Source organism: Mustela nigripes, chromosome 6, assembly GCF_022355385.1.
Source record: "Mustela nigripes isolate SB6536 chromosome 6, MUSNIG.SB6536, whole genome shotgun sequence".
In the NCBI taxonomy this organism is placed as follows: domain Eukaryota; kingdom Metazoa; phylum Chordata; class Mammalia; order Carnivora; family Mustelidae; genus Mustela; species Mustela nigripes.
Genome location: NC_081562.1, coordinates 86171851 through 86195509, shown reverse-complemented (window position 1 = coordinate 86195509; position 23659 = coordinate 86171851). Strand labels below are relative to the sequence as shown.

The window sequence follows — 23659 nt, the reverse complement described above, 5'->3', positions numbered from 1 at the left end:
TCCGCCTGAGAAGAACTTCAGACGAGGAAGATCCGGATGGGGCCCCGGTCCCCTCCCCGCCAACCCGCCCGGCTTCCCCGCTGCGGCGCGCCTATTGAGTTAACTTAGGCGCCAAGCTTCTGGACACCGACCCATCTACCTAAATGACATGCAAACGCACGTAAATGTACTTTCCACCTTTGCTGGAAATTCAGATTACGTCTATGGGGAGGCAGCGGACAGATCCCAGTTATCCCAGTTCCGATGCCACGCCGTCCGCCGCCTCGGCGCGAGGGAGGAAGCGGCTCCGGATGGAGAGTGAAGTGACAATCGGACAAGGAAAAGCAGCCTTTCCTCCCGGGGGAGCAGAGGCGGCCGGCCGGGCAGAGGGAACCTGCAGAGGGCGGTTTCTCTCCTCTTTTCCTGTCCCACCCAGTCGGCCGGTCCCTCCACCCCCACTCTCGGCCGGCCTCCGCAGCTCGCTCCGCGCGCCCGCCCGCCGCTTCCTCCCGCTCCGCGTCCCCCGGCGGCTCTCCGCGGCTCTCCGCCGTTCCCGCCCCCGGCCGGTTCAAAAGGCCGCGCGGAGTGGCGCCGGGCCCTCCCCCGGCCGCCCGTCCGACTGGTAAGGTGAGCACGCGGAGGAGGGCACCTGGGGAGGGCGAGGCCCGCACGCACACCGCAGTCCCCTCGGCCACGGGAGCCACGCGAGCCCACAGCCTCCCGTCGCGGCCGCTCGGAGCCGGCTGCCCGGACGGACGGACGGACGGACGGCCGCGCGCGCGCCGCGGGCTGCCCCGGGAGCCGGGTGCCGGTAAACGCCGGAGGGCCGGGGCGGGGGCGGGGCCGAGACCGGGTCTCCCCGTCCTCGCCGCGCCAGCCCCGACGTCCGCGCGGGCCGCCGAGTCTCCGGCCGGGCCCAGTGGGGTCGGCGCTGCTGGCCGGCCGGTGGGGTTCGGCGGGCGGCGCGGCGGGCAGGGAAGGGAGAACCGGGGGGGTGGGTGGGGGGAACGGGCCGGGGCCGGACAGCGACTGCTCAGGGACGAGCTTGAAGGGGACGGAGGCCCCTCGCCTCCCTTTCCCGTGTCTGGCTCCCCGCCCCCAGGCCCCGGCCCTGCCCCCGCGCAGGCACCGGAGCCGGCGGGTCCTGCCCTCCCGGGCCTCTCCTGACCCCTAGTGGACGGCTGCGCGCAGACGCCCGGCTCGGGAAGAGCGGGGTACCTGTGCCTGCGGCGGGGTGAAACTGGGTCCGCCGCTCGTTTGCATACCTTCGCCTACTTTCTCAGGTCGGGAGAAATCTCTTAGGTAAATGTGGGGGCCAGGTGAAAGGACCTTGGGGTAGGACGTTCAGAGGCAACGCCCTACCAAGAACCAGAGGTCTCGGCTCCGCTCTTGGCACCTGCAGCCGGAGGAGATTCTGAGGGAAACCAGAAGAGAAGGGTTTAGGACTAGCCCCATGAGGGAAGGAATCCGAGCAAACCTGGCCCCAAAGGCCTTCCTGGGACTTCAGTGTCTCCAACCCCGGATAGGGGCCCACCCATCTCATGCCTGTTTTTGTCCCTCTTCCTACAGATCTGCCTCTCCCTGGTGCCCATCCATTTGCTGCAATGACTAGTCTGCTAAGCACGCCTTCTCCAAGAGGTAGGTGAAAGCCTTTCCCATAGGAACGGTAGAGACTTGTTAACATTCCCCCACCTCCAGCCAGGGCCTGGAATTCCCTGAGGCCTCAGCCCAGATGGGGTGACCCTCCCATTTCCCTGTGCCCGCCTCACACCGGAAAAGGTCCTGGGAAGCTGCAGAGGGCTACCAAAATGCTTACTTTGGTTCAGTTTGAATCTGAAATCACATGGACCTGGGCTAGTTCCCAATACTTCCACTTAAAAAGCTTTGTGACCTTGAGCCAGTGATCCACTCTCTAAGCTACAGTTTTGTTATTGGTAAAATGGGGAAAATGGTACCTATTTATGAGGTTATATGTGAAGACTAAATGAGATAACCCATATAAAACACCCAGCCCCAGTGTCTCATACCTAGGAAGCACTCAATAACATTGGTTGTTACTATTAACTGGTGCTTGTTAGAGATCCTCCTTTTCCTGGAAAGGATTTCTTTTTTTTTTTTTTTTTTTTTTAAAGATTTTTTTATTTATTATTTATTTGACAGAGAGAGAAATCACAAGTAGGCGGAGAGTCAGGCAGAGAGAGAGAGAAGCAGGCTCCCGCTGAGCAAAGAGCCCGATGCGGGGCTCGATCCCAGGACACTGAGATCATGACCTGAGCCGAAGGCAGCGGCTCAATCCACTGAGCCACCCAGGCGCCCCCTGGAAAGGATTTCTACCTGCTTTTTAATTCCACTCCTCTGATGATACACTGCAGCATCAAAACCCGTTGTTATCTGGGGCTATGGTCAGGCAGGGATCCACCTCTCACCACACTGAGAAAGAGTTGCCACCTTTTGTTTAGTAACCAAGCTGAGCCAGACAGACCATCAGTCACTGATGGTTTTCGTTGTGTACTGTAGGGTAAGGGAAGAAAAAACCTTGGTTGGTCTATGCACCTGTGTTTTCATGTACAGCCTCATTCGTCATTCATTAGGACACACGTTATCTACTATATTGATGTGGAAACAGGTGAGTAACAAACCCAGGGAAGTTGAAGACACTGTCCTCTATGACCGTGATGCACATCATTCAGAATGCCCATGGTCCAGTGAGAAACGAGAAGACGGAGAAGTGGATAGAAATCTAGATTGGTCGGCAAAGGCTTCATGAGTGGGGAATGGAATGGACTGGAGCACTTAACCCTTGAAGAATAGATGAGGTTTGTACAGACCAAGAAGGGTGCAGTGGCTGTTCTGGGTCAAGTTAGTGCCATGTGTGAGATCACACACACTGTCTTCCATGGAAGGTGTTCTGGAGAAGGCAAAGGAACTCTAGAATAGACCTACCCACAGGAAAAAGAGGGGTGGCTTCAGCAGCTAACTGAGGAGTTAGCACTTGGGCAGTTTCTTTTCTTTCTAGGACTTGGACGGTTTCTTTTCTTTCTTTTTTTAAATTTGTGGTGAAATATACATAATATAAATGTTACCATTTTAACCATGTTTTGGTAGTTCGGTGGCATGAATTATTAACATTCACACTGTTACCACCACATGTAACCAACCACCATTACCATCCATTTCCAGAACTTCATCATCTTCCCAGACTGAAACTCTGTATGGATTAAACAATAACTCCCCATTCCCCCTCCCTCCAGCTCCTAATGACCAGCATTTCACTTTCTGTCTATATGAATTTGCCTGGGTACCTAATATAAGTGGAATCATACAGTATTTGTCAATTTGTGTCTCGCTTTTTCACTTAGCATCTCAAGTTCATCACTGTTGTAGCGTGTGTCAGAATGTCCTCTTTAAGACTGGATAATATCATACACACATCATTATATACACATGTACTACATCATTTTGTTTATCCATTCATCCACCAAGAGACTGCTTCCACCCTTTGGGTATTGTGAACAAGGCTGCTGGGAATATGGGTATATAAATTTCTTCTCGAGTACCTGCTTTCAGTTTTTTCGGGTATGTACCCAGAAGAGGAATTGCTGGATCACATGGTCATTCTGTTTAATTTTTTGAGGACCTGCCACACTGTTTTCCACGGCAGCTACACCATGTTCCAGGCCCACCAGCAGTGTACAAAGGTTCTGATTTCTCCTCATTCTCACCAACACTTGTTCTGTTCTTTTTTTTCCTTTCTTTGATAGTAGTCATCCTCATGGGTGTGAAGTGCTCTTTGTGATTTTAATTTACATTTCCCTAATGATTAGTGATATTGAGCATCTTTTCATATGCCATCTGCATTATTTCTTCTTCCTTCCCTTCCCGCTCCCCCTCCTCCCCCTCCTCTTCCTCCTCCTTTTTGTGTATCTCCTTTAGAGAACTCTCTATTCAAGTCCTTACCCACTTTTTAGCTGGCCAGTTTTGTTGTTAATTGTCTCTCATTCTGCTTATTCCTTATCCCAACCTCACGAACAGATTTTAATCCTCATTTTACAGAAGCAAAAACTGAGTTTTGGGGCAATTAAGAAATTATCAGAGGTTAAATTCTCCCAAGATCATGTGGCTAATAAAGACCGAGGCAGGATTTTGTGCCCAGTCTCAATCTACTGCACAGCCTGTGTTCTTTCTGTCATGGCACACCGCTCTCAGTGGGCTCAGCACATGAAAGAGAAGGAAAGAGAAAGGAAGTAGAATTCCAGGGCGGGTTCCCATGGAAAGGAGAATTGAGGGAGCCACCCATTGATGGGCAGGTCTAAAGCAAATAAGTAGGTTGGCAGACTCAGGTGGCAAAGGATCTGATGCCTCAATGATAAGAGATTTAGCCTGAAAACAAGGGCCTCAAAGAAACCAATAGGTATTTGGCTTAACAATGACCAAAAAGGTACGTAAGCAAAATAGATCTTGAACTTCATTTGTTGTTGGTTAGGATTTGGGTGGAGCCTCAGATCTTGTTGTGGTCCTCTACCCCAAGCCCCCCACCTGAGAGAAAAATGGTGTTACAGTCCTTCCAAGCCTGAAGAGAGGGAAGAAAGAGAGTAATATTAGTATTCCTTTGTTTGGGCAGGGAGACAGGAGAGAAATGGTGTAGGAACACCATGTTTATGGTGTTCCTGTTTTGTTGTTTATTTTTTCATTGAAAAGCTATTACATGGGGGCGCCTGGGTGGCTCAGTGGGTTAAAGCCTCTGTCTTCAGCTCAGGTCATGATCCCAGGGTCCTGGGATCGAGCCTCGCATCGGGCTCTCTGCTCAGGCTGGAGCCTGCTTCCTCTTCTCTCTCCGCCTCCCTCTCTCTGCCTACTTGTGATGTCTGTCTGTCAAATAAATAAAATCTTAAAAAAAAAAAAAAGGCTATTATATGCCCCCTTAAGGAATAGACTTCTAGACCTTTTATATGTATATGCAGACATAATAAATGCGTGTATGCATGTGTTTATAGTTTCATCTTAATTTACTTTTTTTTCCCAAATATGTAATCTTACTACACATTGCTGCCCTAGTAATTTGCTTTTTTCATCTCACCATATATCCTGTGCCAGTAATTACAGATATGCAACATTCCTTTTGACAACTGTATGGTGTTTCCAGAATGAATGGCCTGTAATTTATGTAATCATTCCTCTGCTGATGGACATTCAGATATGGGTGACTCTTGCAAACAGTGCTATAGTACTTTCCACTCTACAGTAAAACTCAGGGAACCAAACCCAGTGGACACATAAACTAAAATGGTTAGCTGAGGCAGAGGAGAGATATTTCCAGAACATAGAGAGTTGACGCTGTGTGGTGGAAAACACCTTGGAATGAGGAGACAGATTCGAAGCCCAGCTCAGCCAGCAGCTTAGTGATCCTGGGCTGGCTGATGGCAGTTTTCTGAGCTTGTACATAATGATAATACCAACCCTGCTTACATCACCAGGATGGAGGAGAGATAAAATAATCTTAAAAAAAAAAAAAAGTGAGAAAATTTAAAAAATATATTTATGTTGAGGAGAATTCTGATGGAACATTTTCAACTTATAAAAATTCTAATATTAAGGTTGAGGGTCAGCTAGTGGACAATTTATAAAAATTCCAAAACTAAGGCTGAGAAAGTTTCTGAGGGTCAGCTAACTGAACCACCCATTCCGTGCTAGAATTCTCCTTCCAGTATCCCGTGAAGGATTTTATCAGCTTTGCTTTTCCTTCTCTCCCATTAGTTTCGGCCAGTGGCCCTCTTTTTTTTTTTAAGATTAATTTATTTGACAGAGACACAGCGAGAGAGGGAACAGAAGCAGAGGGAGAGGGAGAAGCAGGCTTCCCACTGACCAGGGAGCCTGACATGGGCTCAATCCCAGGACTCTGGGATCTTGACCTGAGCCCAGGGCAGACACTGAACAACTGAGACACCCAGGCACCCCATCACCACCACCACCAGTGGTCCTGATGCACAGGTCATCCATCAGCATATTTGAAGATAGCATTCAAGCTCTAGGCTCTCTGTGAGTTTCTTCTCTGGGCTTTCTCTTGCCAGCTTTCCTTATCTGAACAATTTCCAAGCCATTCACTATGTTGGCAGCTCACCACAAAATTGTCATACCCAGACGTAGCTCAGCAGTCTAAGAGTGGCAGTGGCACAAAGTAGGGCCACGCTGTTGTCTTCTTTATTAGAGACCATATTTATATTAATGGGGCCTAGAATAACAGCAAGTTTTAAATTCTTTAAGATTATAAAAGACGAGTCAACCCTTGAAAACTAGGGGTGCTGAGCACCCACACAGTCAGAATCCACGTATAATTTTTGATTCCCCCAAAACTTAACGACTAATAGCCTACTGTTGACCAAAAGCCTTACCAGTAACAGTCAATCAACACGTATTTTACATGGTTTGCATACTATATACTGCCTTGTTGCAATAAAGGAAGCTAGAGAAAAGAAAACGCATTTACAGTACTGCACTGTGTTTATGGGGGGAAATGCACGTTATAAGTGGACCCATGCACTTCAAACCCATGTTGTTCAAGGATCAACATACCATCATAAGAGATTTGGAAGATAAAGGAAAGCATATAGAAGAAAATAAAAGCTATCCAAAAGCCCACAGCCCAGCTGTCCCTCTTGTTGCCCTTTGCCATTCCAGTACCCATTGCTTTCTGGGGATCTCACTGTAAATCTTTTATATATGCTGCTGCCATGCCATGGCTTCCCCATTCTTTCTTTGGTGGTAGTTGAACAAGACCAAAGAATCTGTCAAATTCTTGCCCTGCTCAGGTTGGCCCATTTTTCTAGTCATTTTGAAATCTCTCCGTTCATCAGCTTATTAGCTGCCCCCTCTTGTTTGGAGACTTGCACAAATTTGCCACACCTTCCCTGGGCCTCTTGGAGTCTGCATTTACCCAAAAGGCACGAAGCGCTTGCACACTCAACTTATGTGGAAGGTGCCACCGAAGTGGACCACCAAAACAAAGATCTTGCAAAGAATTTAATAGGCAGTGGATTAGGAAAGTCAAGCGAAAAAGCCAGAGTTATTACTATCGGGAAATTGATACTGAACTTTCTTAGGCCCGTCTGGTGATGTAATACTTTTATTTATTTATTTGTAGTCTTTTATTAAGACCTAAGAAAGGTCTTAAATTTGGTCCTGGCATGGCTTGATGTAGTAGTATCAATCGAAAAGAACTAAAGTTAAATCCCAGAGGAGGAACCTGTGGTTGGACTTGCCCCCTTCTTCCCGTGGTGGTCATTTCCTGCTCCGCTTAGTCCTGATAGCTAGGCTCTGTTACTCCGCAGGATATTATAGAGTCTTTTTAATAATATTTATTTATGGGGTACCTAGGTGGCTCAGTAGGTTTAAGCCTCTGCAGGACTCTGGGATCAAGCCTGGCATTGGGCTCTCTGCTCAGCATGGAGTCTGCTTCCTCCTGCCTCTCTGCCTACTTGTGATCTCTGTCAAATAAATAAATAAAATCTTTTTAAAAGATTTTAAAAAGATTTTATTTATTTATTCTGGAGAGTGAGCCCGAGCTGGGGGAGGGGCAAGGGAGAGGGAGAGACACAGACTCCCTGCTCGGAGCCAGACAGGGGCTGGATCCTAGGACCCTGAGATCACGATCTGAGCCAAAACCAAGAGTCAGACGGTTTACTGACTGAGTCACCCAGGCGCCCCTAGTATAAACAGCCTTATCCGTGTTCTGTGATAAGACAAGATCTACTCCTGCAACATCTTCAGCTCTTCTTAAACTCCGGCTCCCCCCCTCACTCTCCATTGATGACCTTGCACTCTGTTTTCTTGAGCAAATTAAAGTTCTCAGAAAGAACTGCCGAAGGCTCCCACTGTCCCCATCTTTCTGCCACCTGCCTGTGCGCCCACATGCGTGTCCCTAGCTCTCTACTCTGTCTGCAGCCGGCCCCTCCCTCTCTGGGGTGCTGGATCCCCTCCCTGCAAGGACTCAGTTGCAGCCACTCTCCTCCCTCAGGCATCCCCAGCTGTTCCCTCTCATCCAAGTTCTTCTGTCCTTCCTATCCGACATAAACATGTTGTCATTTCTCCCATTCTTGAAAAAACAAACAAAAAAACTTGAACTCCCTTCCCCCTCCAGCTGCAGCCCCATTGCTCTGCTCATGTTTACAGAAAAAAAGAGTTTTATCTATATTCTGCCTCCAGTTCCTCCTCTTCCTTTTTTTTTTTTTTTTTTTTTTTTTAATTCAGTGTCAGTTAGGGCCTTACATACAGCAGTTCACCAGAGCTGCTGTTTTCTGGGACCTTTATGAGCCCTGCATGGGGAAACCCAGTATCCTCGTACTTGGTCTGTTTGGCTGCTTGCTACTACTCTTCAGTCTCTTGCTCTTTCTTTTCTGGGCTCAGCCCTGGGCTTCTTTATCAATACTTATTTCCCTTGGTGATTTCACCCATTCTCAGGAGCTTAAATATGCAGATTTTTTAAAAATCTCCATTCCAGACCTCTTACCAAAATTCCAGTCTTTTTTTTTTTTTTTAAAGATTTTATTTATTTATTTATTTATTTGACAGATCACAAGGAGGCAGAGAGTCAGGCAGAGAGACAGGCGGAAGCAGGCTCCCTGCTGAGCAGAGAGCCCAACTCAGGGCTTGATCCCAGGACCCTGAGACCATGACCTGAGCCGGAGGCAGAGACTTAACCTTACACTGAGCCACCCAGGCGCCCCCCACCCCAAAATTCCAGTCTTCACAGCTGCACTTGGGTATCTAATAAGCAGTCATGTCCAAAACTGAACTCTGATCTTCCCTTCCAAATCTGTTCCTCCTGCAGGCTTCCCAGCTTGGGTAACACCATGCCTTCCTTCCTTCCAGTTACTCAAGCCCAAAACCTTGATGTCATCCTTGACTGCGCCCCATACATACCCTGTCAGTCTTAGTGTCAGAATGTCTCGGAATCCTACCGCTTTTTCACTGGGCTCCGTTGGGCTTCCTCCCAATATGGTGGTCTCAGTGTTTCAAAAGCATGGTCTTTGGAATTTCAGGCCCTACCCCCGGCCCCCTGAATCTTTTTAACAAGATCCCTAGGAGGTTCTTATACACAACAGAGGTCGAGAAGCACTTCTTTGGAATATAAATCCAGTCTCTGCCCCAGAACCTCTAAGAGGTTCTCATTTCAGTCACTGAAAGAACCAAAGCCCTTCTGTGGCCTACGACACCTATAGTACACAGCCCCCTCGATTTCTTCTCCTCTTGCTTCTCCCTTGCTCTGTTCAGTGACCTCTCTGCTGTGCCTTAAGCGTGCCAAGCATGCATCAGTGCTTTTCAATATTGTGCCTACCCCTGTCTCTCAGTTGCTGTTCCCTCTGCCTGGATCTCTGCCAGGCTGCCTTTCTCACCTTCTAGAGGCCTGTACTTAAGTCACCTCATCAGGGAGACTCCCTGAGCACCCCATCCACATGCCAACCCCCTACCCCACTTCCTGCTCCTTTTTTTCTACATAGCACTAATCAACAACTAATAACAGTTACAATACAATAATACTAATGCAACAATAATTCTACTTATTTATTTATTGTCCCTCTTCTCAGAATGTAAACTGTGTGAAGAGAAGGGGTTTTTTAATTATGGTAAAATTATACATAACATAAAATTTACAGTATTTAAGTATACAGTTCTGTGCCATTAATAAGCACATTCACACTGTTGTGCAACCATCAGCACCATCCATCTCCAGCACTTTCTCATCTTTCCAAACTGAACTCTGTACCCATTAAACAACAACTGCCATCCCAGGGCCTCTGGCTGGCTCAGTTAGTAGAGCATGCATCTCTTGATCTCAGGGTTGTAAGTTCAAGCCCCACATTGGGTAGAGAGATTACTTAAAAATAAAATCTTTAGGGGTGCCTGGGTGGCTCAGAGGCTTAAGTCTCTGCCTTCGGCTCAGGTCATGATCTCGGGGTCCTGGGATCGAGCCCTTCATCGGGCTCTCTGCTCAGCAGGGGAGCCTGCTTCATCCTCTCTCTCTGCCTACCTCTCTGCCTACTTGTGATATGTCTGTCAATAAATAAATAAAATCTTTTAAAAAATAAATAAAATCTTTAAAAAAAAAATGGTAACAACTGCTCATCCCCTCTCCCCATTTCCTAGCACCTGCCATTCTATGTCCTGTCCCTATGAATCTGACTATTCTAGGTACCTCATATAAGTGGTATCCATTGAGAAGCCTGGGTGACTGAGTCATTAAGCGTGTGCCTTGGGCTCAGGTCATGATCCCAGGGTCCTGGGATCGAGCCCCACATCGGGCTCCCTGCTCAACAGGAAGCCTGCTTCTCCTCTCCCACTCCCCCTGCTTGTGTTCCATCTCTTCCTGTGTCTTTGTCAAATAAATAAAATCTTAAAAAAATAAATAAGTGGCATCCATCTTGTAGCATATGTCAGAACTTCCTTTGTTATATTATTCAGCCTTAAAAACAAAAGAAATTCGGACACTGCTACAAAATGGATGAGCCTTTGTTCCTGAGGTGTGTGTTTCCTCCTTTTAGAAGCAGAGTCCAGAGAGCCTTTGCTTCCAGCAGAGACCATTTTCATCATAAGTAAAAATCTGATGTGGGGTCTGCCTTCATCATTAATTCATTGCCTTAATGTAGATGTAAATTTCTTTGTACCTCCTTCATTTGTGCTTAACTGCTTCGCCAGATGGCTTCATGTAAATAATAGGAAGGCACTCCTATTGAAGTGTATGTTTCTTTTCTTAATCTTTTTTAAAAAAGATTTTATTTATTTGAAGAGAAAGAGATAGAGCACGAGTGGGAACGAGGATGGGGAGTGGAGGGGGAGAAGCAGACTCCCTGGTGAGCAGGGAGCCCAACTCAGGACAGGACCCTGGGATCATGACCTGAGTGGAAAGCAGACACCTAACCGACTGAGCCACCCAGGCGCCCCGAATTGTATGTCCCTGAAGGTCTTTCCACGTTGCCGACGTGCACTGTTTGGTTGTAGTGAGCTTGCCTCTGAGTGCATCAAAGGTTATAAAGTTAGGGAGGTTGCCTGTGAAGCAACATGGCTTTCCTGTCACACTGATGTAGCTCCCCTGAGCCAGTCTGCATTAAGGACACACTCTTTTTTTTTTTTTTTTTTAAGATTGTATTTATTTATGACAGAGAGAGAGTGAGGGAGAGGGAGCACAAGCAAGGGGAACTGGAGAGGGAGAAGCAGGCTCCCTACTGAGCAGGAAGCCCTATGCTGGGCTTGATCCCAGGACACCGGGACCATGACCTGAGCCAAAGGCAGATGCTCAACAACTGAGCCACCAAGGCACCATAAGGACAACTCTTTGTGGCACAGCAGTGATTGTGGTTGGTAGGTGTTTCTCTTCCCTTTACCCCAATTTTTTAAACCCTCGAGCTTTCCGGAAGGCTTGTTGTGCTGCCCCGTGGTAATCTTTCATGATCTCTTCCTCTTGTTCCCTATTGGAAAAAAAGAAAAGGACACAGTAGAAAGGATTAGTATAAATACCTAGCTTGGGATTTGGAGCGGGAAGTCCTGGATTCAGATCTCAGCTCCATGCACTGTTCCTTCATGTGCCACGTGAGCCGTTTCACTTAACTCTCTCCCAGGGCCTCCGGGTCCACATTAGCAAATAAAAATACCTACTTTGAAGTGATTGATGTAAGGTTAATGAGTATGTTATAAAGCCCCCAGCATGGAGCAGGGGCTTAGTAAATGGCAGCTGTTATAATCGGGATCACTTGCAGAATTTCCCAACTAGCAATCATCATCTGTCCTCGGGGAGTCATACGTATCTGTCCTCTGAACCCTCATTCTGATGGAACTCCGTGGTCCTGCCCCTGGTTGACCTCAGCACTACCCCTTTCTCAACATGGTAGGGGCAAAGTAAACTGCTGTTGATTGACTTGAATCTTCTTATCCTTTATACTTAAACTTCATACATGAACTAGTCTTCTCAGTGCTTTGTATGTCTTACGTTTTCTAATGTTTAAGAAAGGCAAAACTAAGAGCATCTGTACAGAATTCTAGGTCAGTGGTGGGAACATGGAGTGCAGTCCGGGAGATTTGGGGGGAGGAAAGTGCATGATGGGGAGCTCTGCCTGTTGGAAGACTAGATCAGGCTTCCTTTGATGGAAGTCACTGCATAATCTCAGAAGTGACAGCCCATCACTTTTGCTGTACTCTCTTTGAGAGAAGCAAGTCTCTGGGTCCAGCCCACACACAGGGAGAGGGTCTCACATAGGGTGTAAATAAACACCAGGCAGTGGGGGCCATCCCGAGCCCCCTCATCAGCTGCCCACCACGCTCCCATTTTTCAGTTCAAGAAACGAAAACTCAGAGAGGTTTAGTAACTTCCTTAAGGTCACCTGGTAATGTGGGGGCAAGGTTCAAACCCAGAGTAGCTTTCTTTTTTAATCACTAAGCAGGTAAACAGTGTCACTATGTGATTGCTTCCTGCTCTCCTTCAGGCCTCACCAGTGCCCTGCAGAGTTGCCTAAAGTCACCCCAGCGGTCCCAGGAGAGCACATTTGGGCTGACCTGGGGAAGGGCGGGAGGGGCTCTAGGCAGCCCACCTCTGCTTTCTATGTTGTGGGACCAGCTTCATCAGCCCTCTTATTGGCCTGTGTGAAAAGACTCCTCAACACCATTGCCCCCTTCAGCACTGCTTCCAGGACCACGGCTGGTGACTTATCTCACTTGCCCTAGATGGAAACCTGAAGTCAGTTGGCATTAGACAGGAGTCACGCTCATGCCCTATGCTCCAGCTGTGCTGGCTCTTATCCCTTTTACCCTGTAAACTCCTACCCCTGCTTCAGCTGCCAGCTCAAATCTCACTTCCTGTGGAGGCTGTGCCTGCTGGAAGACTAGATCAAACCCTCTGTCCCGTGCTCTCCTGCATGCCCAGGTTTCCTTGTCTCGTGTATTGCAGTCATGAACTGCGAGCCTTGGCATGGTGGGGGACCAGCTCTGTGAAGGCGGGCCATGTGCTTTCTGTGATAGGCCCAGTACCTGGCGAAGGGGAGACAGTTAATGAGTGCTTCCGCTATTTACTGAATGAATATTGAGTAAGGCCTCCTGTGGGCAATGTCAGGGTCAGCTGGCCTGTTTTCCCCAGGATACCTCTGTCCTACAGTAACCTTAACTCGGTGCCTTTCAAATCCCTACTCTAAAAGGGTAACTAGGGACAGAACTAAGGACTCCCTGACTGCCCATATAAATACTTTTATTTCTTTTTTAAGATTTTATTTATTTATTTATTTGAGAGCGACAGAGAGAGAGAACACAAGCAGGGTGAAGGGCAGAGGAAGAAGTAGATTCCCGCCGAGCAGGGAGCCAGATGCAGGGCTCAATCCCAGGACCCCAGGATCATGACCTGAGCCGAAGGCAGACGCTGAACCAACTGAGCCACCCAGTACCCCTGTGTGTTTACTTTTAAAAGGGACTTCTGGAGACCACAATTTTGAGTGTTGTGAACCTGGGTAGTGACTTTAGGGTGGCTTTCAGGCTATAAAGGATGGATAGACCACTAGCAGGAGGAGGTATGAGATAATATTTTAGGGTAGGAGAGGTCTTGTTTTAGAATCTTTCAACTGCAGGGCCTACTCTGGTGGCATAGGAAAGGGTCTTAATAAGGGAGGGGTATTATTTTATTATTTGAAAATAATGTTGGGGTATCTGGCTGGTGCAGTCAGCAGAATGCGTGAATCTTGATCTCAAGGTTGTGAGTTCAAACCCCATGTTGGGCATGGAGCCTACTTCTAAAAAATACAGTTTAAAAAACCGAATAAAAATAATGTTTACAAAGAGTTTGTAAGAGCATTAAAGAAATGCCTGTGCCAATATAATGTAAATATATATACACGTACACACTCATTTGATCTCATCTGTGTGAAAGTATGCATTCCTAATAATAGCTTACCCTTACTGAATTACTTATTACCTGTCACAACAACCCTGTAAAGTAGGTACTGTTATCTCCATTTTGCAGAGGGGTTGCTAATGCACAGAGGGGTTAGGTAATTTTTTGAAGGTAACACAGCCAGTAAAGGACAGAGCTCAGATTCAAATCTTACAGTTAGGCTCCAAAGCCCATACTTTTAACCACTCTGTGAAGCAGAGAAAAATCTATCAAAGTGTTCATTGTCTTTGGATGGTAGTTTATTTTCTGTTTTGTCCTGCAGGTTTTTTTGTATGGATTTACTATAGGAGTTGAAGGACAAATTCTTTATTAGAGAAGAGGTGGAGTGGTGAAATTTGAAGGACAAATGTACATCTTAGAACAAAAGAATTCACCCCATTTCCTCTTCCACTTTTCTAAATTTTCTAGAAGAGCTGATGACCACCCCGTTTCTACAGGCCACTGAAGCCCTGTCCCCAGAAGCCGAGGCAAGCACAGCCCTCATTGCAGGTAACAAAGGCCCTGAGCCAAATCCAGAAGACTTCTTGAACTCAAGGGCTATCTCTCTCCATAGACTAGGAACCCAGTATGGTGATCGAGGACTTTCCCTATGCAGGAAAGCACCACAAATTGGAGACCAGATCCGTTAATGGGCTTATTTTGGCATGTAGGTTTTCTTCTACACACACACACAAAGCTACAAAAGACTTAGAGGCTTCACGCCTGAGACACTGCCAGTAAATGTGGGAAGTGGCCACAAATAGATATAAGTGTGTACGGGCCCTACGCTCCAGTGTGCGGGTAACAGTGGGAATATGTGTGGCTCATCAAGTGGGTGAGGACAGGGATGGGAGGGATCAGAGAAATCCCTGCAGAAGGCCGTGGGTTTCAAAATGTCTTCCTGTTGGGATAAGCTATTTCCTCTTTCCCTCCTTCCTGTTTCTTCAGAATCATCAGGAACTGGTTGAGAGGGGGTTGTTTTGTTAGAAATCCAAAGTCATGTGTGCTTAGCTTAAGCCCCAGGAGGCATCAGATATCCTGCACCATGGAAGTTGGGCTTCTGGGGGAATATGGATGTGGACGTGGACAGTGGTTAACTCGAACAAAAGGATCCTTATACAAAAAGTGAGGGAATCATTGAATTCAGGGGACCCCATGAATGACTGAGACATCCTCAATCCTGAAACATCTCTGCATTTTCCCTCTCCTTTCCAAGTTGTCATCACCGTGGTCTTCCTCACCCTGCTCTCGGTCGTGGTCTTGATCTTCTTTTACCTGTACAAGAACAAAGGCAGCTACGTCACCTACGAACCTGCAGAAGGCGAGCCCAGCACCATCCTCCAAATGGAGAGTGATTCAGCCAAGGGCAGGGACAAGGAGGAATATTTCATCTAATGATTCCCGGGCCCCCAAGGAGCTTATCTAGGCTCCAGAGCTAACACACTCTTTAATTTATTAGGTGAAAGTTTTATCTGAAACCAGTGAGAAGCATTGATTGTTATGGGCAAACCTGAGCTCCTTCTAGGACACAAGCCCAAATGCCAACATCACTGATGCCAGGGACACAGAGAAAGCCGTTGTTGATGTCTTTAGCCAGGCCTTTGTATTATAGCTAGTATCAGTGGCTGCCCAGCAAGGTCGAGCGACGCCAGGCCACATGAGTATGTGCCTGGTCATCTTCACTTTTTTCAAGGTCAAAGGGCAGGAGCATTAGGGTCTCTGGCTGCTCCTCTGTCCCCTACCTGGTCTACTAGTGACAGCTTGAACAAAGATAGTGTCGGTAGAAGTTCTTCCCAGGTGCTAGATACCATGGTAACAGGCTGAGCAGGAAGGGACAGGAGACTGGGGAGACCTCACCCCATGATGAACGTGCTCCATCTCCTAATCTGAGCCTGGCCTTTCTGTCTTCCCGAATAACCTTGTACTGATGCTATTTTTATCACAATTAAAAATGTTCATTGATACAGAAATCTGATTCCCATGTGCAAGAAATAACTACCTTTATATTTTGAATTACCCATTCTCAAACTTTTTCGACAGTTTCTTCTGCTTATTTAACTCGTTTGGATATGTTCTTTCCCCAACAGAAAGAACCCTAGGGGAGTTTCACAAGTTCCCACAACAATCTCAGTAGTTTGGTAGATGGTGGTGGGAAGCTTGTTCCGGGGGAGTGTCATTAGAAACATACCCTGAGGGGCGCCTGGATGGCTCAGTGGGTTAAAGCCTCTGCCTTTGGCTCGGGTCTTGGTCTCAGGGTCCTGGGATCCAGCCCCACATCAGACTCTCTGCTCAGCAGGGAGCCTGCTTCCTCATCTCTGCCTGCTTGTGATCTCTGTCTGTCAAATAAATAAATAGAATCTTAAAAAAAAAAAAGAAAGAAAGAAAGAAAAGAAACATACCCTGGGAGACTCTGCTCAAGAGAAAGCATGAGTGAGGTAGGGAAGGGTGGAGGAAGAGAGCAGCAAGCTCCCCACTGAGCAGGAATCCCAACTCGAGACTCCATCCCAAGACTCTGGGATCATGACCTGAGCTGAAGGCAGATGCTCAACCGACCTGAGTCACCCAGATGCCCCTTCCCAGACCCCTTTTGTATACAGAGGGAACCAGGAACAATCTCCCTACCATTCTTCCCACCAGTGTCCTTTGAATCAAGCCCAGAGAAGCTTCTTGGATCTAACTTAGTCCCCAAATGATATGTGTTCAAAAGACACAATGTTTTGATAGAAATCATAGCTCCCCAAATACTGTTTTACTTGGAAATTAAGCTAAATCTCCTTTGAGGTCTTAACTGCATTGCTCCATTGTCCAACCTCAATTCCTCCCAAGACTCAAGAGTTGAAGAATCAATTTTGGCAATTCTAGTTTTCATGATTTCCCCACACAGAACTTTGGAGAAACTGAAGGTCGCCTTGAACTTACAGACTGTCATACTAAAACATTTTTCTCAAGTCAAATTCTAGAGCAAGTAGGAGAATCAGTCCCCTTATTTCTAAGTTTATGTTCTGACTACCTCTGGCATAATAGGCTTTAAGGATCTAAAAGGGCTTAGGAAATAAAATGAAGAAAAGTAAAACCTCTAAAATGGGACTCATGAAAATAGTCAAGTCTTGGCCTTGTACTCCTCAATTTATTCCAAAGGCTTCATTTAAAAAAACAAAACAAAACCCCAGAATGACAGCAGGACTCATCTGAATTCTGGGTGGGACATAAGATATATGTGGAGAAAAAAATCTAAGAACGAGTTGAGTAAAGAATCCTTAAAGTGAGGTGTAATGCAACTTCATCACTTTATTCAAATCTTCAAAATAGTCTTTATTCTACATTTTTAGTATAAAAAATCCACAAGTTAAGTGCACCACAGTGTAGAGAGAGACATACAACGCTGAACTTCCATAACAGTCAATGGTACAGTCAAACATCACATGGACAGAACACAAAATTTAGATGAACTGAAATTATAAGATAAAATAAAATCCAATTCAGAAAACAAAAATCAAAATATTAAGGATCCCTGAAATATTCTTAACCCTAATGAGATTTTACTGGACTCAAGTCATTTTATAGTGAGGGACTCATAATATGACCCCATTAAACTGGCTGAGGAATTCTCGGGAGCCATGAAGGCCTACATGAGATACTCTGACGATGAACGATAACCAGTTTTTGGGTGCGAAAACTTCCCCTAATTTGGCTCTAATGTCATCAGGCTTTTGAAATGCATCCTCCTCCTTGCCCCCACATTTTTAAACAAACCTGTTTATAGTTTGCATTGATACCCTTGGTTCAAATAGAGCTCTGTTTTTCTGGCACCGAAGCAAATTGGAGTTTGGTTCACAGATGAAAAAACAACCTGTAAGGAGGGTCCGAGGGGCACCCTCCACTTTTGCCTGAGGAGATGCAAAAGCAGAAGTAATGGGGCCTGTGCCTGGGGCACAGAGAGAGTTTCAGAGGATCCTTGTGAAAGACTAGTTAAAAGATGGCAAGTGGGGACAAGTGCAAGGAGAGAAGGAAGTTAGTCTGACTGGCTTTCTGTCCTGCACCATTGATTCAATGGAGATTGGCGGGAAGGAACTGGAAGACTAGGGGTGAGGGTGGGCCATGGGGCAAAGGAGGGAAAGGCAGACAACTAATGCATTTCATTTATAACAAGTAATAGAAATCAAAGACTTAAAGGAGATTAAAGACCAATCAGAATAATTTGGCAACTTTAATTCTTAGGAAGATCAAAGTTCCCTCCAAACCTAATTTGATGTTTTATTACTAAGAGCGAAGACCAGTATGGTACAGTAGTACTCCGGAGGAATTAAAGGAAGATCCTCAGGGCTGCTTTACCCACATTCATTTTATGAATGGATGCCTCCCCTACCTCAAAATGCTTTAAGGAGGTACTGCTACCATAACATGGTTCCTTATTAAGTTTGAAAAGTGCCTGAAAGTTTGGGCACCAGAAAGACACCCCAACAACATGTGTCTAAACTGCAACTTCAGGTTAATATGACTAAAGCAGTTACATTGTGAGAAGTGCTGAAGGTATGTGATGTCTTTCCCGGCACGGAGGTGGCCTTGGTTCTTCACCAGATGGTGTAGCCACCATCTGAGCCACCCATGAAGAAGTTTCCCTTCCGCTGAGTTACGAGGACATTGGCTCCCTGCATGACTGCAAGCTGAGCGGCGTTGGGAGGGCATCCAGGGGGTGGAGGCTGAAAGGAAAAGACAAGGTTGACTGGGCACAGTGCAGCTGAGACAAGGGAAGTGGACACAGGGACAACACGATCCATCAGGAAGATGGCAGTGTGCTCACCAATCGCATTGTTAAGCTAGTTCTGCCACCAATTTGGGTTGTAAAGCAGGTCTGTATTCTCTTTGAACCCAAAGATACAAACAGGAAGGAGAGGGCCTACCACTCATTCAAAGGCATTCTCATCTCATTTCGGGTATACGGTTTTGAGCGGATGGCCCTACCAAGGACCCTTTGGGCTCCAAATCTTATACGTGGGGGAACTACGTAGGAAAACAGAACTAAAATCTCTAATATCTCTCCAAACGCTACTTAATAAGTATTGTGCCTTTCTCCATTTAATGATCATGTTTCCTGACGGAATGCCATGCTGATGGCACATGTGAAATCAATGCTTTAAATGCTCGTGGAATGAATAAGGAGTATTCCTAGACCAGCACCAAACTGGCAATGAAAAGGCAGCAGGCAGGACTCCTAAGATAGGAAAACAAAGAAATCTGGTTAACTCAGACCCCAGGGAATGTGCCAGATGCTGCTGACCTGCCACAGATCTCCTGCCCCCCCCCCCCAACTTGCTTTCTGCCTGACTACTGGCATCAGTGGTTACACCAATATCACAGCAGCTGTTACCCAGGGACGGTGAAAGGATGACTACATAATCTCTTCCGGGAAGTGAAAATACATAAGAGCTGAGTGTTTCCGGTAAGGTCATACTCACAGGAATGTTACCAGCAGTAGCCCCAGCTCCAAATCTGGCACCTGCATCATACCCTCCTTCCACCAGCACGGCTGAACCAGGCGGATAGATTGGACCAACTGGATAATAAGCCATAGGGATTGTGGAACCTAAAGGTCCAACAGCCACAGACTGGGCCATGGGAAGATACAGTGAGGCGCCAGGAAATGCAGCAGACATGGTGGGGACTGTGGCGGCCCCGGGGTGCACGAAGCTTGGACGATAGAGCTAGAAGAGGTAGAAGAGAAGGGAACAGGTTACTTTAAGACATTCCAATTTTAGATCCCTTTCCTGAGTCCATTCTTAACTCTCCTTGTGCAGATTACACCGTGAGTTCCACAAACTGCCTTTCCACTACCACTCGATGTTCTCCTGGGTCACTTCCTGCTATAGCTAATGTTAGGCTCAAGGAACGCAAACTCATCTTCTTCACCTCAGCCTATGCCAGAAAACCTAAAATGATCAGAGAATGCATTATCAACCCCGACAGAAATTGCTGAAGTACACAGTGTTTCAGATTAGTCATATGAGCATGCTCTCCTCTTTGTGGAGAGTAAATAAAAATGTGGGGACGGGTTCAACTAAGGGCTGAAAATATGATCCAAGTTCAAGTCTAGTAAACTGGAAGCACCTCGGAGTAGGCAGGTGGAGCATCAGTATAGGGTGGAGCCTGAGGAAGATGCAAGGTCTGAGGGTACACAGGATTCCCAGGAGGCTGCACAGGGTAGGTTGGCTGCGTTGGATATTGACCTGGAAGACAAGACAAAAATGCACATCGCCTACCATACAGAGCCACCAGAATGGAACGTACTGGGTAGCTAACCTAATGACAGCAAGCCCATTTGGAAACTGACTGCTCTGGAGGGCCCGATTTCTAGGGCCAAGAAAATAAGCATTCTCTTTGCTCCTTTATCCCCACTTATGCCCGAAGATGTTAGATTCTAACTGGACAGAAAGGGAGCTCTTTCCATTAGCATACTGGTGTAAAGTAATAGCCTGGACCCAAGTTTCTCCATCCATGCATGGTAGGTCTGGGCACCCGTTCCTGACAATGTACCAACGGTAGGTACATCCTGCCTCTGCTCTGGGTGGTTTTCACAAGCCTGGATGTAACTGCCCAAGACTTCGCTGGGTCACAGTAGTTACGATTATTTGCCCCACAGATTCCTGCTCAAGGTCGACTTCCAAATAAAATGAGTGGTGGAAGTGAACCTGCAGACTCGAGAGGAGATAAAGGGAAATGTCCTGAGAACCAGCTGAGACTCGTGCTCTGCCAAACACTAGTACAATCACAAGAACCAGGAGAACTTGGCGCCGCCATCGGAGGAAACGGGAGAGAGACCCTTCTGGCCCCCGGCCCGCCCACCAGCGCCGGCACTTCACTAGTTAAGCCCGAGCGCCAGCCTCAGGTTCCGGAGCGCGGCGCCCCGCCTCTGCCGGCTCTCCATTGGCCTACCCGAATCCCTGCTCTAGCTCCCCATTTGCTTCTGCAGATGCCCATCATGACAAGCCTTTTCCCCCCCCCCCCCCCCCCACCCTCCACCCGAGCCCGCAGCTCCAAACTGCGCCACAGAGTTTAAGGAGAAAAGGGCCAGGAAGAAGCGAGTAGCCGTAGTTCGGGGATGACGAAGGCGCCTGGCGCAGTCCCCGAGACTGCAGCTGGCCCAGGAGCGAGGCGCAGCTCGCCCCGAGCCTGGCTCTTGGCGACCCTGGGCTCCCGTCCACTCGCTCCAGGCTAGCACTATTCCCCCCGACGGCCCCAGCCGCACCGCGTCCTTGCCTTTGCTGTTCATGGTGGCTGCTGGTCCGGTTCAGCTCGGCGTCGCGGACGGTTATTTTTTTCGTCCTCTTCCTGTTCGTAGTCACTTCCGTGTCACGTGACGATTCGTCCTCCTAGCGTCACCCGACGCCCGAGAGCCGCTACCGCCGGAAACCCCACCCCCTTGCCCGGCCTCCAGTAGCTAGAGGGAGGGCTCGCGTGGTCCCGCCTACTCGCGCGCGTTGGCCCCGCCCCTTGGGCCTCGTCTACCAACCCCCACCCGCGTCCCACGACGCGAAGAAAACCAAATACAGGTATTGTCTCAAAACAGGAATTTTTTTCTCTCTTGGGCGCTTGGAGGCAGAACCATTCAACTATTCCCCGGAACCTTTTTCCACCTACGCGCCGCAACTCAAGGTCACCTCACCTTGACAGCCTTTCCCCAAGGAGCGGAGATTTCTGATTACTTCTCTAACTGCCTGAAATACGCGCCCCAAACCTTGACCTTTCGCGCAGTTTCCCTCCTGCGAGGTCCGACTTAAGCCTCAGGTCCGACCAGATTTATTTTGCCAGTCCGGCTATCCAGTGTCCTTTCCTGAGGTCGACCATCAGTGGAGTCTTCGCTGCCTTGTCCGTTGCACCGACAGGCTGTCCTGACTACTTGTGTCGCTGTCTTTCTTCGCAAAAGGCAGGACCTGCCGTGCTGTGTCCTCCAAGAGGCTAGCGCTAAAACCGGCACACTCGCGGTACCCAGGGAGTGCTTGTGGCCCTGCCTTTCCTTTGGCCCTTGTTGCAGGTGACCTGTGTGGTGCCTTGTGTATATTTTCTCTGTTTTCGCTTCGCCCCTAATCCCCTAATTGTCCTTAAGGGCAGAGATGCCATCCTTGAGGGCAGCAATTAAGGTTTTCCTTACATCCTTCATTTTAATATATGCCTCCTGTGTACAAGTACAGAGATGGAACTGAACAAGACATTTTTAATATGGTTCAGACTAATACTAGTATCGAAAATCCTATAACGTTTGCCTTTTCCTGAGTGTCTGACTCTAATCTTCTCGAAGGCAGTATAGTGTTAGACATTCACTCATTCATCTTATTTGTGAAATACAGATGCCAAGCACTGTTCTAAAACAAAACAAAGCCCTTGCTCTCTTGAAGTTCACCTTCTAGTGCAGGGGCTTGCAAACTTTTTTTACCACAGTCCACAACGCTGCGCTTTAAATCATGACCCATCACACACACACATTTGTAACAAAAATTTTTTACCTTATCCTTCTGTGTACAGTGCACTGTAGTATTTCCAATTCTCATGTTTGGTGGTTTTTTGTTTGTTTGTTTTGTTTTGTTTTCAAATCTGGTTATGGTTTCTCATCCCACTAACAAGTCAACACCCACAGCTTGAAAAACACTGTTTTTTAGTAGACTTGTATCTCCAGAGCCCTGTACTTTTCTTAGCATGAAGTTTGCAATCGGTAATTGGTCAGTAAAGGAGCAAATAAATCCTTGAAGGTCAGATCAGACAAGTCTTCCCTGTATCCTAACTTTTTTCCAAATTAGGTCATAAATTCATTCCACCCAAAACCTGAAACTGGAGAAGTCACTAATCTGTCCTAACCTGCATCCTATGCTCAAGGCTTCAGAAAAAAAAATGACTAAACCTAGTAAAGGTTTTAGTTCCTTATTTCTCTCTGTGGCCCTTGGGGACTCAAAATTGTGTTGACTAAAGCAGTCTGTGTCAATGAGAGTGTTGAGGGGGCCACTGAATCAAGGTACTAGTTTTGGGGTTTTTTTTAAAGATTTTATTTATTTATTTCACAGAGAAATCACAAATAGGCAAAGAGGCAGGCAGAGAGGGAAAGGGGGAAGCAGGCTCCCCACTGAGCAGAGAGCCTGATGCAGGGTTTGATCCCAGCACCCGGAGATCATGAATTGAGCCAAAGGCAGAGGCTTAACCCACTGAGCCACCCAGACACCCCAAGGTACTAGTTCTTGTTCTCATTCTGTCACCAACTGACTTTGGTCCTCATCTATTCGGCTCCCACTTACCCCATACTCTATTAATCAGATACTGCACGGGTAACCTTGCAGATGTAATCCACTGTCCATTGCAGATTGAGGAAAGGTACAGATCAGGAAACGATTTCAGAGAAGTAGTTTGAACTCAGTTTTGCAGCTGCAAAGCCAGTATTCAAACTCAGGTTTGTGACTTTGTAAGCATTGTTTTTAATTTGTTTACATTGCTTATTCTGTTTACATTGTTTTTAAATCTGTTGTCTCCCAAGGGTCTCAGTTTCTTCATCTGCCAAAGAGGTCACACAATCCTTGTGTCACCTCCAACTGTAGACTCTGTTTCCAGAAGGAAAGCAGCAAAGGGAAGCCTGAGAAGGCAGAGGGGAAGTGGGCAGAGCTGATAATCAGGTTGTAAATTTTGGTCAGGCCCTACCAGGTATTAAAAATTTAGATACTTCTGGGGCACTTGGGTGGCTCAGTCGTTAAGTTTCTGCCTTTGGATCAAGTCATGATCCCAGGATCCTAGGATCCAGCCCTA

The 23659-nt window shown here is 47.2% G+C and overlaps 2 protein-coding genes across 3 annotated transcripts; one reads left to right on the top strand and one right to left on the bottom strand.

Moving 5' to 3' along the window:
* Positions 1-612: 612 nt before the first annotated feature.
* SMAGP (small cell adhesion glycoprotein) lies at positions 613-17352 on the top strand. The gene is made up of 4 exons (XM_059403141.1): positions 613-790; positions 1549-1617; positions 14309-14389; positions 15096-17352. Exons 2-4 carry the CDS (start codon positions 1584-1586, stop codon positions 15272-15274), a joined length of 294 nt encoding a protein of 97 aa, XP_059259124.1. The 5' UTR covers positions 613-790; positions 1549-1583; the 3' UTR covers positions 15275-17352.
* DAZAP2 (DAZ associated protein 2) lies at positions 17143-21668 on the bottom strand. 2 transcript variants are annotated; one of them, XM_059403140.1, is made up of 4 exons: positions 21134-21668; positions 19985-20103; positions 19413-19581; positions 17143-18579 (listed from the first exon to the last, which is right to left on the bottom strand). In XM_059403140.1, exons 1-4 carry the CDS (start codon positions 21144-21146, stop codon positions 18257-18259), a joined length of 624 nt encoding a protein of 207 aa, XP_059259123.1. In that variant the 5' UTR covers positions 21147-21668; the 3' UTR covers positions 17143-18256. The 2 variants fall into 2 exon arrangements, with proteins under 2 accessions (XP_059259123.1, XP_059259122.1); XM_059403139.1 differs by having other exon boundaries at positions 18296-18579; positions 19336-19581; positions 21134-21415.
* Between the last annotated feature and the right edge of the window lie 1991 nt (positions 21669-23659).

Coding starts and splice junctions, on each gene's coding strand:
- SMAGP (XM_059403141.1), top strand. CDS start 1,584: ATGACTAGTCTGCTAAGCACGCCTTCTCCAAGAG. Junction 1,618..14,308: donor AAGCACGCCTTCTCCAAGAG/GTAGGTGAAAGC, acceptor TAAATTTTCTAG/AAGAGCTGATGACCACCCCG. Junction 14,390..15,095: donor AAGCACAGCCCTCATTGCAG/GTAACAAAGGCC, acceptor CTCCTTTCCAAG/TTGTCATCACCGTGGTCTTC.
- DAZAP2 (XM_059403140.1), bottom strand. Junction 19,582..19,984: donor CTCCACCTGCCTACTCCGAG/GTGCTTCCAGTT, acceptor TACCTCTTCTAG/CTCTATCGTCCAAGCTTCGT. Junction 18,580..19,412: donor TGGTCCAATCTATCCGCCTG/GTTCAGCCGTGC, acceptor TTTTCCTTTCAG/CCTCCACCCCCTGGATGCCC.